Source organism: Lepeophtheirus salmonis, chromosome 11 (genome assembly GCF_016086655.4).
Source record: "Lepeophtheirus salmonis chromosome 11, UVic_Lsal_1.4, whole genome shotgun sequence".
NCBI lineage: Eukaryota > Metazoa > Arthropoda > Copepoda > Siphonostomatoida > Caligidae > Lepeophtheirus > Lepeophtheirus salmonis.
Genome location: NC_052141.2, coordinates 10,187,700 through 10,206,495, shown reverse-complemented (window position 1 = coordinate 10,206,495; position 18,796 = coordinate 10,187,700). Strand labels below are relative to the sequence as shown.

The window sequence follows — 18,796 nt, the reverse complement described above, 5'->3', positions numbered from 1 at the left end:
ACGATATGCATCTTCTCCATGAAGTCGTGCGTCCATTTCTTTTTCGTGGGAGGTCCACTATGTTGTCGTCCAACACTTCCTCTGACCTAATACCGGACCACATTCTGAGCTATGGTCCTTGGATGGACTCCTACAGCTTTAGCGATGGTTGAGTAATGCACTTGGGCACGGGTGAGATAGATTATCCTCTCTTGTTGGCCTATTTCATCTTTCCCATTGACAAAAGACCAAAAGTCAACTAATACGAGTTTTTGGCCCCTCTCTTTGACAACCTGATTCTAAAATATCGACTGATAATATAATTGGATTGCCCTTCTACATTTATGCAAAATAAAGTGACGTTTAGGGTTCACCACACTAGTTATTAAAATTATAGAGGTAGTTCGATATTTTCTTTCTTTAATAGCATTTGAGTTCAACTTTTGAATTTAAAATTTCTTAATTATTATTCAAATTTATACTACATTCAATCATTTTCATACCTGCTATTTGTTTTTAAGTTGAACATAGCTCGAAGTCGACTCGTTTTATTAATATAAAAATATAGAACTTAATGTAAATCAACTTTTAAATTATTTTATAAAATATAATCTATATAAAAATCCCACCAAATAACAAAATTTCAAAAAATAAACCGCCATTTTTAAAATATTTATTCCATCTTTTGGAAACCATTTTAACTCAGTAGTTTTCGAAATTCGTCTGTGTAAGGACCTCAATTAAAATTAAATTTAAGATGTCTCGTGGAATGAGTTGTAATTTAGATCTGAAGCTTAATCAATCCTATTCACAGTGTCCGGATGAGTTTGGCAACGCATCATTCCTGAGTAATCCGACTCGGTTGGAACTTTTGATGTCCAGAGTTCAAACATTAGTTCAACAATCAAATGAGCTGAGTAAAAATGTATTTTTTTCGAGATTATAAAGAAACTCCTTTAATTACAATTATGTTTCATGAATCTTTTTAATTTAGGAAATGGAAATGCTTCAAGCTTTGAGAGCGACCCTTATATCCTGTGTTGAGGAAATGATTGCTGCTATTGAGGCGGAAATAACAAAAAATCAAGACTTGAGATGTAATACAATTAAACATGCTCAGAAAATTATTCAGGATAGATTTCATTCGATTAAGCCTGACGAAGATGAACTCAAGGGGTTTTCATCAGAATTGCAACTTTTTATTCGGGATGTTGATACGTTTCAAGACTGCGTCCCTGGACGTAGATAAATATTATTCGTAGATTAATTTACATGAAATGTTATTTTCTATAGCTGATAATTGTTATAATTATGTAATACGTTTCATGTTCATATTGTAATATTGATGACATTTGCGGAAAACCTTGTATTATGAATAAAAAATAAAGTTTTTCAATAGGAAATTTATATATATATATATAGACAGATTATTATGTGTTTTTAAAATATTTTGCATTAAAAAAAGTAGGGATTTATAATTCAAATTGAATTTTTCATTATAGTTATTTATCTATAGGTTATTTGTAGAGGAGTTAACCCGCTAATTTTTCATAAGCCCACTAATATTCTTGGCTGTTCTGCTAATGTTGTAGGTTAATGGGACATAATAAAACATTGTTCCACTAATTAAACTATTTTAATGCAAAGGTGTGTCAAATTATCTTCCCATTCTTTTTGCCTGGTCCAAAGTAAGTTTTCATGTGGAAGAAGATGTGGCCACATTGTCTATGTCGGGTGGGATGTCTCCCTAACTAAGAATGTTAGTCCTTCAAGAATAATTGAGAGTAGGCATGTCATTTAATTCATACATTATAAAGTTTGGTTTCCCAAAACCCCCTGCCTAAAGTCTTGATATAGACTTTGCCAGGATTAAATTGGTGTGAACACAAAAACAGAGTTATGATATTCGGTATTTATATAAGAAACACTGTTCTATATGCATAATTATCTTAATAATAATAATGTTAAATAAATTGACGTTTTTTAAGGGGGTAATTCATATCAAATTCCATTAGGAATCCCCATTTCAAAATTGCGTTCTTATTACATCATCATAATATAAATGGGTGCTATATTTAAAAAAAAGCTTTAATAGTTAAGTCTAAAGAAAGTTGTAACTTTTATCTTTGACTTGCTAACGTTTTCTTTTTATGGCAAGGTCTATGTATCAAAAAGAAAAGTACCAACAGACAAAAACCCACCATTAAATTTAATACAATTTACTACTCTTGCGAAACCCTCAGCACATAACGTAATATATTATAATACAGACAATTGTATAATTGAATCCTTTATACATCTAAAAATGCATTCGAAACCAAATTGTCAACTAATTAAATGCCGTTGAATATTTTGTTATTATTTTCAATTAAATTGTTTTATTTATATAATCAATTAGTGTCAATAGATGATCATATAAATAATTAATTATCAGCTTCATTAAAAATACACAAATATTAGTTATAAACATTTTTTAATCTACATATAACTTATGATGTCTACTATTGGCAGTGTACTTTGTAAATAATATATCCAAAATAAATTATCATTCAGCTCTATTCCAAAATAGGATAGACAATTACTATAACCTATAATAGGCAAACCTATTTATTAGAACGAATTACAAATTTCCATTTATGAAGTGAGATAAATATTATTGAGAACGATTTATAAAGACTATAATTTGACAAAAGAAATTGTAATGCCAATAAAATTTTTATAAATATAAATCCATCAGTTATAACGGAAATAAACAATTCTAGACAACTTATAAATGAGCACCTTCTGGACTAAGAAATGTTAGTTTAACCAGCGGATACTTTTGGGACAGAGCTTCAGAGAGAAATGACAATGTACTCATAAATCAGGCGTTTAATGTAATGTCAACCCCAATTTCTTGGAAATAACATAATGCAGTCCCAGTTGGCAAAATATTCCTCATGCCTGATCTTGACTCTAGAGTATGGTTTCTCTACCTGGGGTACATTCGCCTATCCTAGGGGTTAAATGTAAGGTTTTGGCAAAATAAAACAAAAATAACTTCGTAACCTTTATTTTCCAAAGTAACAAATTGATAAAATTTTGTTAAATATTAATTTCAAAAGTCATATTGTATATATTGACAAACAACTAAGGATTTGTCATGATAAAATATATGGAAAAGAGTAGATCGAACAAGTTTTCTACATCATCATGCCTCACCTCGCATAACCATCTTCTGATGTAACATTCTTCATTGGAAGGTAATTAATTTCATTTGAAACTTGCTTATCTTGTTGACATATTGGAAGTTATAAATTATCCAAGGAGGAGATGAAACAATTTGTGACTTTTGATCAAAGCTCCAATTTTTATTGACCAAAATTCGTTTTTGGAAAAGAAATACCAAGAATGACACATTAGTTATGTGTAGAACAGTGACATAATTTGTTGAATTTGATGAGAAAAATATAGAGGTGGCCATTATCACAATGAAAATATATCTGGACAAATTGAAAACCAACTGGAAGGTAATTTTCATACTCTTGCTGATGAGAACTTGTATATCTCACTGATTCTTTTGCATCAAATTTAATGTTCTTACCACAATGATCGGCTAAACTAAAGACTCGGGTCAAAATTTATTATGATGAATCTGCTCGTTATGTTTATTCTGGAGACAAAATAACGTGTACAGCTTCTTTCTCCGTCAACTTGGATCTGGAAATCTACCTTTTCAATACTGTTGGCGATAAAAACAAAGCACAGGTCAAGGCTGAAAACATTGGAACAGGATGTTCGATGTGCACTGTGCAGTCTCATAAATAAATCCTCAATAGATAAACTTGCAAATCAAAAACAAAGTAATTGATCTCATTAAAATATTTTTTATCCAGGCTGATTTTATTTTATTTTTCATATAAGTAACTAATTTTTTTTGGAGGGGATAAAAATGTAAAATTTTAATTCACAAGGAAAAAGGAAGTATTGATTTGAATTTGGTTATTTTACTTTACTTTTTTAGTTTTAAAATTTAGTGGTATGTAGTTATATATAAAACTGGTCAAGGGGTACATGGTAAGATAAAGGTCAGGAAACTGTGCTTCAGAGTTAATTAGTCGTAAAAGCACAACAATGTAATTAAGAAATTATAACAAAAGTGTTTGTAGCTATGTCAAAACTATACGGAACTTATGAATAGGAAAAATTACACTCAACCTCATCACGTTATTAAAAATAATCCGTTTCATTTTACCATGAATTACTTTACTATATTTTACAATTACTACTATATATTCTTATAGTCATTAAATTATAATGCTAATAGAGTTTGTGTGTGTGTTTATCCTTTATAAGCCCCCACACCGTTGGGCCTCAAAAACTGAAACTTTGCCAATTTGCATATTTTAAAACACAAAAATTGTTTTTTGGGACTCCAGCACATTAGATAAGGGGTTGAATTAAAAATCAAGAAATGACAGGTATCTCTAAAAACAACTATAAGAATAAAAACATTTTCAATTTTATTCAAAATCAAAAAAAGTTTTGGAAAAAAAAAGAAATCGGTGAAATTTGCTGTTATTTTTTCAGGTGCAAAAAAAAATGGATTTCCAATGGAATTTTGGATTCGTAGATAAAATTAAGTTTGTAGAAATTTGTCTGGAAATTCGTTTGCATATAAATTTGACTTATAAAAATTGATGATTAACTGAAATTTCATCCATGTTCTAAATAATTTTTCAATTTGTTTCTTCTTTATTTTATCAAACGTCAATTTTCAATTTTTACGAAGAAATGCCACAAAACGGTTAATTTTGAGCTTAAAAATTAAAAACCATAGCATCAAACTTTTAATTTCCAGAATATTTTATTGCATAATTCTTGCAATATTTGCAATAATGAATCAGTTATCGAGTGTTATTTTTTCAACAACACAATTCTTCTTAACTTTTTGGTTATGTATCTAAGAAAAAAATCTTTGTAGTTTTGTGCTCCTCTTTACGATGCTAATCCATTAACTTTTTTTTTTTTTTTTTTTTTGGAAAATTAGTGCAAAAAAGGTTTTTGCTATTTTCTTTTGGTAGTTCGCCATGTCTTGTCAATTAAGGAGCTATTGTTCAATTATTGTTGACAACAGATCCCAGTTCAATAGGAGGTAATTATAATTCAGACAATCAATACACTGATTAGGAGAAAATAAGAAAAAACATCGGCAGCTGATAACAAAATACACTGTATATTTTTGTGTTAGCGAGGTAACACCGTGCTCACAAACACAAAAATGTACATTGTATTTATCCGTCAGCTGTAGAAGTTTCTTCTTCTTTTCCTGTGTGTTAGTGTGTTATTTATTGTTTCGGCATCAGGTATCAGTAAAAAACTAACCTTAAGCCTGATACTATTTTATTTAAATCCGAACTTTGTGTAAAAGGCTTATAACATTCGAAACAAATATCAATCTAATTTTGGTTCAGAATCTGGATCCAAAAGTTCAGATTCACAAAATTTATTCAAAGGCCGAATTGCCCCAGATTCGAGAAAATGTTAATCTGTCCTGTCTTTGCCTTCACGTGAATTCTCCAAAAAAAAATGCCCACGAGGGAAAATGATGAAATGACGTCATCACTGGTATCTCAAAAGATATATCTCCTGAGGAAAAAAGTTAGTTTGGGACTAATAGCTGTTCACATGGTTGTGGTTTTTTTTTTAATGAACAGATGCCCGAAAAAATAAAAGAATGTGCACCTCAACTAAAGTTTTACAGAAAAAAAAACCAAAGGAAAAAGTATGAATGGACCCAACTCTCAAACAGAGTCATTTTCTATCTTAATCTTTCTTTATGGTGACATAATATCAAATATTAATGACACATGACTTTTTCAACGTCAATCCTTGAATTTAATTATCAACGATTGAGTTATTAGAATTCATGTGACTCATTACTAAGAACGAAATTATTTTTCGTAACACAATACACTATCATAAAATTTAACGCTTGAATGCAATTATACTACGCTTATTTTTCATGAGGAGTATCGGGAAGCAGAACGTATATATAAGACAATTTTATATATATATATATAGGTAAATGATATCCAGCTAGCAATCATCAGTACATAATACACTGTTTGCAAAAATAAAAACACTCAAGTATTGCTTAATTGATGAAACTTTGACGAATGACTTCAAAATTCGAATTCAAAAAATTGGGTGTATCCATATTATTTGAATCAAACAAATGAAGTGGAATTATTCAATGATTATGAATTTGAAATATATATTTTTTTAATTTCAAAGACTGTATCACAACGTACCTAATGTTTAAAATAAGCACTTGACCCCTTGCCGACTTTGTAAGTTTGATCATTAATAAATATTTTCTTGAGCCACTCCTTTGTTAATTTTCCCGTATGTTTTGGGTCACTGTCGGACTGGAGTGCCCATAAACGGCCCATTTTCATTGTTCTGCCCAGTATATTCTCCCTTAGATGCAACGAAGTCGTTAGTTAGTAAAAAACCTTAGCAAAAAAAAAAAAAATAATAATTTCCCCAATACATAATGTTTTCACATAATCCGCTGTTTCGCATAATCTGTGAGCACACTTACAAAATTGGCAATATATCTCTAAGTGTAAAAGCGTCGAAGCAACAACAAAAAAGAAAGACGTGTGCGATCTCCTCCTCACCGATATAAGTGCAGATACCGTTGGCACCTCCCTCCGAACTGCCCTCTACAGCCAAACAGAACCAAAACTTTTGTAGCATCAATATGACTCACTTCTGGCCTGTTTCCATGTGACCCTCCTCCAGCCCGCCCGCCCCTAGACTTTGCAGTTTTTGGTGTCTTGGAGAAAAATAACTGCTGTGCCTATCCCCCAAACTTGGATACGCTCTTAGCTGGCACAGTGACAGCGTGGTTCACTATAGATACGGCCTTCATCGTCAATAGCTCCCAATCTGTTCGCGAGCGTGTCAAAACTTTTATTGATTGTGAAGGAAGAAATATTGAATAAAAAAATCACCCATTTTGTTTTGAGGGGTCTTTTCATGATTCTATACAAATCACATTTTTCTTACGTTACTCATGCCACTTGGATGGTTTTGGTCCTTACTCTCTATACATACTATCCAATAATTTATAGACATATTTCTATAAAAAAAATTTAGATTATATTCAAAGTTTTGGAATAAGTTAAGATACCCAAGAACATTAACTTTGGTTAAGAGACTTGATTTATTTTATGAGACTTAATTTGGACCCGATATTGCATTCCCAATGTATTGATCTATAATTATATCATTGTGATGTATAACTTTTAAGGTTAATTTGCGGCACCTTCAAAAGATTGTCAGAATACTTTAACGAAAGAAATATAAGATAATTTGTCAAAGAATACTAATGTAATCATGACTCATTCAAAAAAAAAAAAAAATCATATCGTGTTGACGGCCACATATATTGATGGATTTTTAACTTAGAAAATATTAGGTAGTGTTAACACTTATTAAAACATTATAATCCATATAAACTCATTTTGCAAATTTCATTTGATATTTGACAAACATCATTTTTAGAATGAAAATATAATCTGTACGTACAGTCCTTCCATGTCTTGAGTCCTATTTCATTTTACTGCGTAGTATCATATACAATATGTTGGAAATCCCGTAATGACGTTAAAACAACAGCTTTGATATCTTTAAGGAGAAAAACACTTGATGATAATCATTTTTATATAATGTAATTCCCTCTTCACCTCTTTTTTGGACCAGGCTCAAAAATGATATAATTAGCAATAATCATAAAAATTAATGAAGCATCAAGTGTGTGTTAGGTTTATCGCACTATCACGATAAGAAAAATGAAATACATCCTACAAAACAAGTTTGTCATGTTGGGAATGAGATGCCATTATCAAAATAGGCGATGGAATTGATTGTTCTTCCATGAAAATTATACATTATTGATTTTTACTTTTTATATTTTAATAGTTTTTGTGGTAAAGTACGTCCCTTGAATGAAACATTCCTCCTCAATAAAAAACGTTGATATTATTATGTCGTGTACATAAAAAGTAATAACTCCTTGATGACGTCATATACAGGGTGGCAGACTGTAATCCGGTGCTTCATATTTCTAGATTTTCCCGTAATATGACGACAAAATTGTGCAACGCTTTTTATGTGGTGAAAGGTAAATATAAACATTTTACTTCGTGCCTTGAGACAATAACAGAAGATTTCAAACTTATTACATTTTCAGAGGCAGAATCCACGTGTGTTATTCTGATAATTTTGGGGAACAACGGTCCGAGTATTAGTAATACTGAGATCTCAAAGATGACAGGGATCGTTAGGAGAAAGACTGTGGAGTTGAGAAAGGCTCTGGTGGTTCAAAAAGACTCAGGATTGGCTCATGTAGCTCTGCTAAGACTGTGTGTCCAATAATAGTTACCCTCCTAGCTCCTCCGACCTGAATCCAATGGATTATTTTGTCTGGAGCTATCTTGAGTCGAAGTTCAATAGAGATCATCCTACCACTAAGAAGTCCCTGATCGACTCCATTGTCCTAGGATGCAATAATTTAGATTAAGCTCTAGTTACAAAGGCCTTCACTCACTCGGGCCCCGAATCGTGGCCATTATTGTGGACAATAGTGACTACATTGAGTGATATATATTCTCAATGAATGTATCTGCTGTTCAGTTTCTGTTTTTGAATAAATCTTTTTAAAAGAAATGACCATATGATGTTAATTGAAAGTTGATCTAAAGCGCCAGATTTCATTGTTATACTCTGTATAAAAAAAAAGGATTGATTATACATTTGATGAATATTTCAATTTCAGTTAGTAGAAATATTAAATGTTTACCACGGCGTTATCTCAATAGCCATAAATTACACTGTATTTTGTTGTCAGCTGGCTATTGTTCAATTGGTGTAACCTCACTAACACAAGAATATACAGTGTGTTTTGTGATCAGCTGTTGATGTCTCTGCTTCTTTCCTCCCCTAGTCAGTGTTTTAAGCAACGTTTATTGGTTAAATTATAATTATTCCTTGTTTAGCTGTTAACAATTCTCAATAATGTTGAATAATAATTGACTAACAGAATTGTCTAACTATCAACTGATTTTAGGGTCTTTTTTTTCATTTCTTTTTGTATGAAAGTCTTAAAGAAAGGATGGGTCCACATTTTCTGGTATCCGAGTTTGTTAGATTCTATTATATAAAAATATTCTAGTAATTTTAGAATTACTCCAATGTCGATTTTCAATTCAATAAGTCCAACAAGGACTCTGCAACAAATCATCAGGTTACTCTTTGTCTTTTATGAGCATACTCGAATGTTTAATCAGGTTTTGAATATAATTGAATCTATTTAGGAAAGGATGTTCACAAGTCAGGAATTAAATAATAATTGCAACTGGTAAGGGGGAAAAAATCATTCTTCAGATTGTCAATTACTAAAAAACGAGCCAACTAAAAAAATTCCCAGTATTGACGTTACAATTGATATACTACAAGACATCATTAAAAAATCACCGTTAGGGTAACTTCTCAAATACCATTTAACTAATATAATACCTTCAACTAAAAGAGAATGCTTCTAGAATGTTCCTACATTCTTCTAAAATAATTATTATTTACAAAACGCAAATTTAGAAGAATAAAAATCTTTTATTTTGAAGAATAAAAAGCATTTCTTTTCCATCCGGAGTTTTCCAAAAAAATAGAAATATAAAGGTCTTGAGATGTATACCATAAGAAAATTAATTAGAGAATCGAATAAAAAAAAAGTTTTTATTTTTATAGATGGAATTTTCATATTTTTTGTTTGTTGTTTGGATGATGTCTTTGATTATATAAAATTGCCTTGCTCATTCCACAAAAGGACCACCAACCTCGACTTATACGTGATAAGGAACACTGATGTGAGAATACTTCAGCTTCAGGGTCATGTAGAAGAATGTACGCAAGTTTTTGAGATTCTTTGCTCCCCTTCCCTCCCCCATGTTTGCATTTTATACATATTTGTCTGAACCCTTTTCGCCATAAAGTATATACGTGCTATATAGATAGAATTGTGTAAAATATGCCCTCCCCGTATGTAAGAACAAAAGAAACGAAAAATGAGCAAGGAAGTCATGACAATTTGAAGAATGTTTAGGGTGACAGCGGCTTAGCTGTCATGATGTTTTATTGTATTAGCTATAAGCAGCTGGGACAAGGGGAGAAGGAGATTGAAATACACGAGGACATAGGCAAGAATTACTCCAATGTCGATCCTCAATTCTACTCTGAGTCTAAACAGGGCAAAAAATCATTAGGGTTACGAGGTTATGAATACAAGCTGCAAGCAACCGCGTGAGAGGACAGAAATTAACATATAAGAAGGACAAACAGGCAGGAATGACCCCGTTGTGGATATTTTATTCAACTACGAGTCCAACTAAGACTTATACTTGTAGCTTTTACTTTTTACTTCGATGTACCCTTCTCAAGAATTAAATAATAATGAGAGCAGCCATGGAAACCTGTTCATATTGCCAACAAGAAAAAGCTGCTTCTATTTGCTTGGACATGTTTTATGCACCTATAATTATAGCTAGAGCTGTATAAAATAGGACCTTGTGCGTGTGCGATACCTTTGGAATTGCAAGCTAAACATGACTTTTTATTATATCATTATTATATCATTCGTGAGAAGGGAACATCTAATTACCAGTGGTTGTGCTCATGAAAGCCGGAGAGTAATAATTACGGTTTGTAGGGGAGTAATAAGTTGGACTCGGAGTATAGTTGAGTATAATGAGCCTGCTGATCATTTACATCCAATGGTAAATAGTTAATAATTTAACATCTAAGAAGTAAACTCTTTGGATGACGATTTCTAATATGACAAGGACATTACTCGTAACTGAAGGTATTAATGTACAATATCAATTTATACATATACTGCCAAAATATGTTCTACATATATGTGTATAACAAAACAAACCCCAACTTTTGTAGTACTGATCAGTATGACGAGTGTAATATTTGCAAACTTTTTATCTTTTGGTTACCCTATGTTGCTTCGACCCTGAACTTTAGAAATGATAATAATAATAATGAGATATTCGAGAGCATGACTTCATTTTGCATTCCTGGATTTAATCAGCACTCTTTCCATAATATTCTACATACGTAATATATGTGGTGCGTTATCATAAAAACAATCTTGAGCAAAAATCAAGAAGAGGAGAAAATCCAAATTAAATTTTTTACTTCATGTATACAAGATGTACATATATTTGTGTCTAGTTCGTCCAGGCTTCGTGATATCAAGTTCATCTTCTGCTTATTCATTTTTAATAAACCGTTTGATCTCTTTAAGTAATGAAAACATTATTCTACCTACATGACTCTGCAGAAAGGGATCGTTCAGTTAATTCCAGACAGAAAATAAGATGGTGCCATTTCCCAGCTCATTAAAGTTAGCAAAGTCGCTATCTGGAGGACCTGGAAGATGCTTGAGGAGACAAGAGGATTCAAAACGTCTCCTAGGAAGGATAAGCCTAGAAAATAAAGACAGCAAAGTCATCAAGTCTGTGAGAAAGAAGATCCGAAGGAATGGCGAGAGTTACGTCATAACCTTGACCAAGGACCACCATATGAACATTAACATCATGCAAGTTTAGAGTAAGGATAATAATAATGATGTCAAACGGGTGTACAGATCACAAAAACCTGTGTCTATCATGGCCGGGTAGGTATCGGGGAGTTAGGAAAGATTCATTCCATCTAATGTCAAAGTAAATTCCAAGAAATACCTGGAGGACTCTCTCGAGGCTCATGTCAAGCACGAGCTTACAAAATTGTATTGGACCTCCATTCATGATGAAGCCTCCTCACACATCGTCATGATCAAGCAGGACTAACTCGTATCGAATTTTCTTTGACTTTCTGTGAAAGGAAAAATGACCTCCAAGCACCCAGATTTAAATCCTATGGACTACACTTTATGGCCCATTTGTGAGGCAATGGCATGTACAATGCCTCATAAGAATTTTGAGGGTATAAATGCATAGTACCAAATCGGTCATGATGTTGTCAAAGTTTTTCATTGTTATCTGAAGGCAACTGTGAAGGATGGAGGTGGCCATTTTGAATGGAATTTTTACAGAAAATTAAATTAAAATGATACATAAAAAGTTTATATGTCGTAATTTCAAAAATAAAGTTGATATACATGTTTATCTGGATTACCCTTCTTTTTGTATACCTTGTACATACGACCCAATATTTCATAGACATATTTGAGTCAATTATTGGCTTATAATGCAAATTTGTGGGATGAGTTAAGATCCTTAAGAATTTTATTTATAGTTTAGAATCATTCTTTGATTTGAGAGACTTATATTGGCCCTCACATGAGTCCTTTCGAATTAAATTGGTCAATCTCTCGTCCTTCCATTGTGACAATTAATTTTGTTTACTTTAATTGCAATTTGCAGCCCACACAAAGTGTTAATAAGAATAGTTTTTTTGATATAAATTAACAATAATTCGTAGAAGAATACAAATATAATCCACACTCAATTTGGAGAAAAATCTTTCCAGCTAGTTATTGTGTTGACGGGCCAGATAATGTGTTGCACTTCATATTTTTCTTCCTCATCCCCTGTGATAAGATGAATTTCATGCTCAGGAAATACCAGAGCCCCAGAGTTTTGAAGGTGAAAGAAGACATGTATAATTGAAGATAGAACCGGTATAATTTTTCTTGGATCCAAGTCGGTTTGGATCTTCAGCCGTAAATATTTTAGTAAGTTTTGTGTAACCTATATTGGGATCCGGATCTCAAACTAAAATAAGACGGATACTTGTTTCAAATTTTATGAGTATTATATCCGAAGTTTGGACCTTAATAAAATAAGATTCGGATTACAATTATTTTATTACTGGAATAGCTCAATGTTATTTTTATTAAAACACAATTTTTGGTTATTATTATAATAAATTTGGGCATGTCGTTACTTATATTGAATTTTGCAATCTCTTCTCCGAAAAGAAGCAGAAAATAGGGCTCAAATCAATTTGTAGTTAGCCAATTCATCCAATTATGTAAATTTTATTCAATAATAATCAGAGCTGAGTAGTTTGTAATGAAAAAAGAACGTGAGGAGAAGGCGAAAGCGAGACATATGGTACAACTGGATTAAGACCTTTGTTAATATCAGCTGCTTGTAATAGGATTTTGGTGGGAGAACATGAATTACTGCTATGAAGGAGAGACCCTTTAACATTAAAAATAGAATTACTACAGGGAAAATAATATATTTGTATTTAAATTCATAGATACTATTTTATTATGCATTTTTAATACAATTTATACCAAACATAGGTTAAAATACTTACTTTAGAAGGAGATGCCCCACAACGACCTTTTAAATAATTAAGAAAATCATTACAAACTACTCAACTCTATCAATAACATCGACAGCTGACAACCAAATACACTGTACATTTTTTTGTTAGTGATGTAACGCCGTGTGGATTAATCAAACGCGCAATGCAACTGTTTATGTAGATATCACTCCAAGCAGTAATCAAGACGAATAGAGATGCTCAGTTCAATATTGATAGTATCTTTATTTGGACTAGGATTATTAGTAATATTCTAACCTCTTTAAAATCCAAGAAATCTCTCAGTTCTTTTTTAAGATCAGTAAAAGTTAGAGTACTCAAAGCCGGTGGGGATTTCGTATCTTGGATCTTTTCAGTTCATACAAGTTTACTTATACCGTGCTTCAGATCCGGGTCAACGACCCTTCCTGGAATTAATAAGATTTGCCGAGATAATGTATTAATAATTATTTATTTAAATACTACGAAATTTTTACTTTTTTAATCTGATTCAATCAGTATTAATTTTTTTTTACATACTTCAATACAGTCCAGTATTTCATATTTGTGCAAATTATGGGCTTTTCATTCGAAGTTGTGAGATAAATTAATATACCCAAAAATTTTAGCTGAAGTTTAAAACCTTTATTAGATGTAAATGACTTATATGAGGGTAGTCTGAAAAGTTTAAGACCTATGCATGATATTTTTTCAAAAAATTTATTTTTCAACATAGTCTCCTTGAATCTCTACTCACTTCTCCCATCGATGGTCCAATCTCTGTAATCCTTCCAAATAGTACTCGGCGTTTTTTTCTCCAAAATAATTGTTCACAAGACACTTTCTGTTCCCTCCGAGTTGGATTGACTTAAACGCGTCAAATTTTAATTCAACAAGCCTTTATATGTCTGCTATTCTTTGAATCTATTTAAAGGTTACTTTTTCAAAATACAAATATTTAATGACAGCTCGATACTCGATTTTTTTCCATTTTTACAAAAGCATGCACGTCAACTCACTCAAACGACTGTTACATAACAATTGCATGTCCAAAATGGATTAAACTTGGGTGATTCACCGTTGACAGATATTAGATAAATGTGACAAGTTTTTATTTACGAGTGCTCCCATTTTCTCGTTGAGGTCGGAAACTTTTCAGAACACCTTTTCGTATAAAATCTGTCAATTTGTAATTATTTTATTCTGACAATCCCATTTTAGCTATTTTCCGTGTGATTTTCAGCGCCTCTAAAGGGTTGATTTGGATAATTTGTTTCTACAAATTAACGATTTGTAGAAAAATCCTTGTAAATTGCTTTTGGGTTGATGGCCAACATTTGTATTCTCTATTGAGCCGACACATAATTCAGTCTTTGTAACCTAAAACTTCCCAATCTTGTATTATCGATCCATTGTACGGTGTATATAATATTAATACTACCTACGATTTAAAATCCATAGTATCCTTTTTCAAACACACATTTAAAAAAAGTAAAAACGACCACCAATAACAACAAATATTAAAGGATGACAACGTGATGATGTTGTTATTCCTTACTTTAAAACCTTCAAAATGAATCTGTCACTAAATAAAGTGACAGAACCATTCAATACGTACATTATTATAGGTATACCAACTACAATCTATATGGACTCATTGTATAAGGATTACCTTGAGTTACAGAGGAGAAGGGGGGAGGAGACTTGATTCAATATCAAATATTCTTTTGATTCTTCCTATCATGTTCATAAAACATTTACCCTGGGTGTGTACGTACGCCTTCAGACTCAATTTACTATTTATTTATTTACTTTCTTCGAAGTGTACCTTCAATGTACTTATTAAAATGTAATATGTAGAGTTGTACAAAATATGACCTTAACCACTGCAATATTTTTTTATAGTTAGCAATATGAAGATTTTCCAAGGTTGTTATCATTAAGGAAATAACTTTTAATTATAAAGTTAAGGTGTTAAGTTCCTAACACAAATATATCGATTCTATTTTATTAGTTTCTTATTCCTTTCTCATAATCAGTGTTCTGAAAACTGATTGGATGTATTGGCTCGTCAAGTTGTGAAGAATTTACAACCATTGGTGAATAATAATTCCGTTTTTGGACAGAAAGGACTAACTTCACCAAAATGATTTTGGGTTCTTTTTTTGGTTTTTTTTTGCTTCTTCTCAGAGAAAATGTTGCAATGAAATATAGAGGTAACAAATTGATTGTAAGACGGAGAATAACACTAAAGATTTCTTGGGTTTTTATAAGTAGAATGTATGTCCTTGGTGGACTCAGAGTATCTCGACATTGGAGTAATTCCGGTCTCTGTTCTTGCTCGATCACGGTGTTACCTTGTACCTAATATCTATGTATATTGGCCATTTCATTATTTATATGAATTTTTTTTGGTTATCATACACAAATATCAATGTATCGTTACGTTTTTAATAGAATATTTCATAGTAATATTATAATAAAATATTGAATAAAATACTATGTAAGATTTTAATATTACGAAATATTTTTAATTCATTTCAAAAATTGTGAAGAAATAATACTAGTGATAGTCTGGAAGTATATGAGAGATAAGCAACAATTTGCTATGATTGACTTATTTGGCTAACTACTAAATGATTTCTTGGTTTTTTTGGTTTATTTTTAGATGAGAGGTTGTATGATGCAATAAATGTAACGTCATGAGATACGTAATAGGATTTTAGTGTATTTCCTTTTTCTCATATTTGCGGTCAGTTAAACGTCCTGACCAATAAGTTGCTCTCTTCTAAAACATTTTTTCAAATTGTCGGGGTGAGGACGTTAGTTTTTTATTCATTTTATTTCACATACAGGGAGGTCATATTTTATACAACTCTAGTAATTTGTGAAATTATTAATTAACTTTGGATTTACTCTGACAATGATATCAAAATATTATACTCTCCTGCAAAAATTGAAAGGAGGATTCTTTCTTGTACGATAAATTACCCTCCTTTTTGAAGGATTTGATCCTTTAATTCGAGGATAGACGTTTGAAGAAATAAAATAGAAGTCATGTGTTATTAATATTTGATATCAGGTCATCATAAATAAATAGACTCTAAGGAAAGTCGAGACAAAATGTTTAAAAGAATGATATTATAACAAAAAACATATATGTAGATAATGTTCACTCATTCACAAATCTTTGATCAAAAGATTACAGCTGTAATGTTTCTCTACAAAATCCTATCCCTAAAAGGGATGTTTTCCCGTTCAAGCGATCAAAAATGAATGTAAGGTAATCATTTTTTGCAAGTCGGAATTTCACCATTGAATCATACACATAAATTTCTTATCTATCATAAAAGTCGTTTTGTTTCTTGTCAAAAATATGTACAAACATTTATATCGATCAAGTTTATGTAAAAAAAAACAAAAAACTATCAATAAAAAAAATATATATATTGATAAGAACAGTCAAATATCGTCATCTATCTATTTATAAGCCTAACGACATTGCAAATGATAAGTCCATCATCATATTATCTATGACTATACATAATATTTTAATACAACCTTCCTCACATATCAATATTATATTACAATTTTGATATATGAATATTCCTTATATCCGCTGACTTTGGTACATATAGCCGAGTAGAGGAGATAATCAAATGAATTGGCCCTTATATGAAGACTATAATTGTGGCCTTGGAATGTTACTCGTATTTATACGCCCTTTAATTCCTTCAAAATAAAACCTTTATTGAATTACATGAGATAATAGAATCATACCTCCAGGTAACTGACAAACTATTCCAAGTGATAATATTTGACCCAATTACGACCGATTACGAATGTTTTATTATGTTTTTTTGATTTTGTAATAATTACATTTTTATGCTTTTCTCCTGTTTGTTTGTTAGTCAACAGAATTATGGGAAAAGTAACGAATCGATTTTGTTCAAACTTGTTACGAAAAAAAATTGAGATATAAAAATCAATTGAAGTCGTCGGTTTTGCGCTCTACCGAGTGTTTATTCTAGTATGTATGGTTCTTTTTTATACATGATTAGCTTGGTTACAGGCACTTATGCATTTCTAGGATCCCCAGAAAATTCGCAAAATATATTAGTTAAATTAAAAAAGGCAGCAGCTACCTTATACTGAGAGTACATAGTACCCCAAGTTCCAGCAGTGGCCCTGAAATCTAAGGTTGCTTAAGACAATGGTTTTCAAATGAATATATATACATAAATGCAATTCTTTATTCATTTTAAAAATTGTGAAGAAATAATATTACAATAATAGTCTCGTAGAAAAATAGCAGTTGGTATGGTTCTTAATCAGTAAACAATTCCAAGCACTTATAATCTATATGATCTATAGAGCAACGTTTGTTTGTTTTAACAACAAGTGTGTGTAGCTAAAGCTCAGTACCCCATATTAAAAAAGAAAAGAGGTGTACATTTATAAAAATAAAAATAAGTAATGTGACTTAAGATGAAGTTTAGCAATGATTATGTAGTAAAAGCTCAGCATGTCATACGAAAAAAAAGGGCGAATAGATATCTATATTATTAAAGCAAACATTGTCTGTTTTAGTGTCTTGTTATCGACGCCTAATAACTGCAAGTATTGTTGCCGGATAATCTTTCTAGTTTTACAATAATTGAATAGTTTGGTAGGGGAAGCGACATTGGCTAATTACCACTGATGCTAATCTGAAGTATTTTAGGCATTTAAACAAAAATAACCCGGAAATCAACATGGTGAAACCCACAATTTTAAGAATATTTCGGAGGAGAGCAGCTTAGTTTTCATTACATTGTATTACATCAGCTGTGACAAAGGAAAAGGGGAAGATAGAAATAAACAAGGACATGGGCCAGAATTGCTTCGATGTTTACCCTCAATCCGAATCTGAGGACAAAAAAAGTTACAAATACAATTTCGCAACAACTCCTGAGGGTTATGAGGTTATAAGTACACGCATATGTTCAATCCAGTTTCGTATGCATCAATGATATGTAATAGAATAAGGAAGTTCACTCATAAGGTATTAAATAATAATGACAACGACTCAGGAAAAGAAAATTTCCTCTTCAGTTTGACAAAACTAGTAAAAAGAAATATCCTATTTTTAATTGATTTTTTTTCTTTTTCAATTTATGTTTATTTCTTTGGCTATCAAAACAGTCAGATTCGACCATTACCAATACTTATCCACGAATTCGAATATTGGCATTCCAGAGCGTGGTGCATCTTTGACATCAAAATTACTTGAACGGAATCGACGAAACCCTAATTACCCATGATTGGCTGTCACAGTATCAGGTCCATAAAGACTATTAACCTTTTAAGCCTCCTCGCTTGCATTTTTGCTTTTATCGAAGAAAAACTGTAAAATAGAGCGTTTTCTATTTGTTGGTGTCCATCTTAGAGGCGTCTCAAACAATAT

The 18,796-nt window shown here is 31.5% G+C and overlaps 1 protein-coding gene and 1 long non-coding RNA gene across 2 annotated transcripts; both read left to right on the top strand.

The window, feature by feature from the left end:
* The first annotated feature begins 679 nt into the window (after positions 1-679).
* LOC121126483 (uncharacterized) lies at positions 680-1,396 on the top strand. Its single transcript, XM_040721813.2, has 2 exons — positions 680-904; positions 974-1,396. The coding sequence occupies exons 1-2, from the start codon at positions 737-739 to the stop codon at positions 1,226-1,228; spliced, it is 423 nt and encodes a 140-aa protein (XP_040577747.1). The 5' UTR covers positions 680-736; the 3' UTR covers positions 1,229-1,396.
* A 6,473-nt stretch (positions 1,397-7,869) lies between these two features.
* LOC121126290 (uncharacterized) lies at positions 7,870-8,697 on the top strand. Its single transcript, XR_005866881.2, has 2 exons — positions 7,870-8,152; positions 8,222-8,697. It is a non-coding gene; the product is annotated as an uncharacterized lncRNA (long non-coding RNA).
* Positions 8,698-18,796: the final 10,099 nt, after the last annotated feature.

What these genes read in the sequence shown, in the direction of transcription:
- LOC121126483 (XM_040721813.2), top strand. Translation starts at nt 737, where the DNA reads ATGTCTCGTGGAATGAGTTGTAATTTAGATCTGAAGCTTAATCAATCC. An exon ending in CAAATGAGCTGAGTAAAAAT is followed by an intron (nt 905 to 973) that starts GTATTTTTTTCG and finishes TTTTTAATTTAG; the next exon opens with GAAATGGAAATGCTTCAAGC.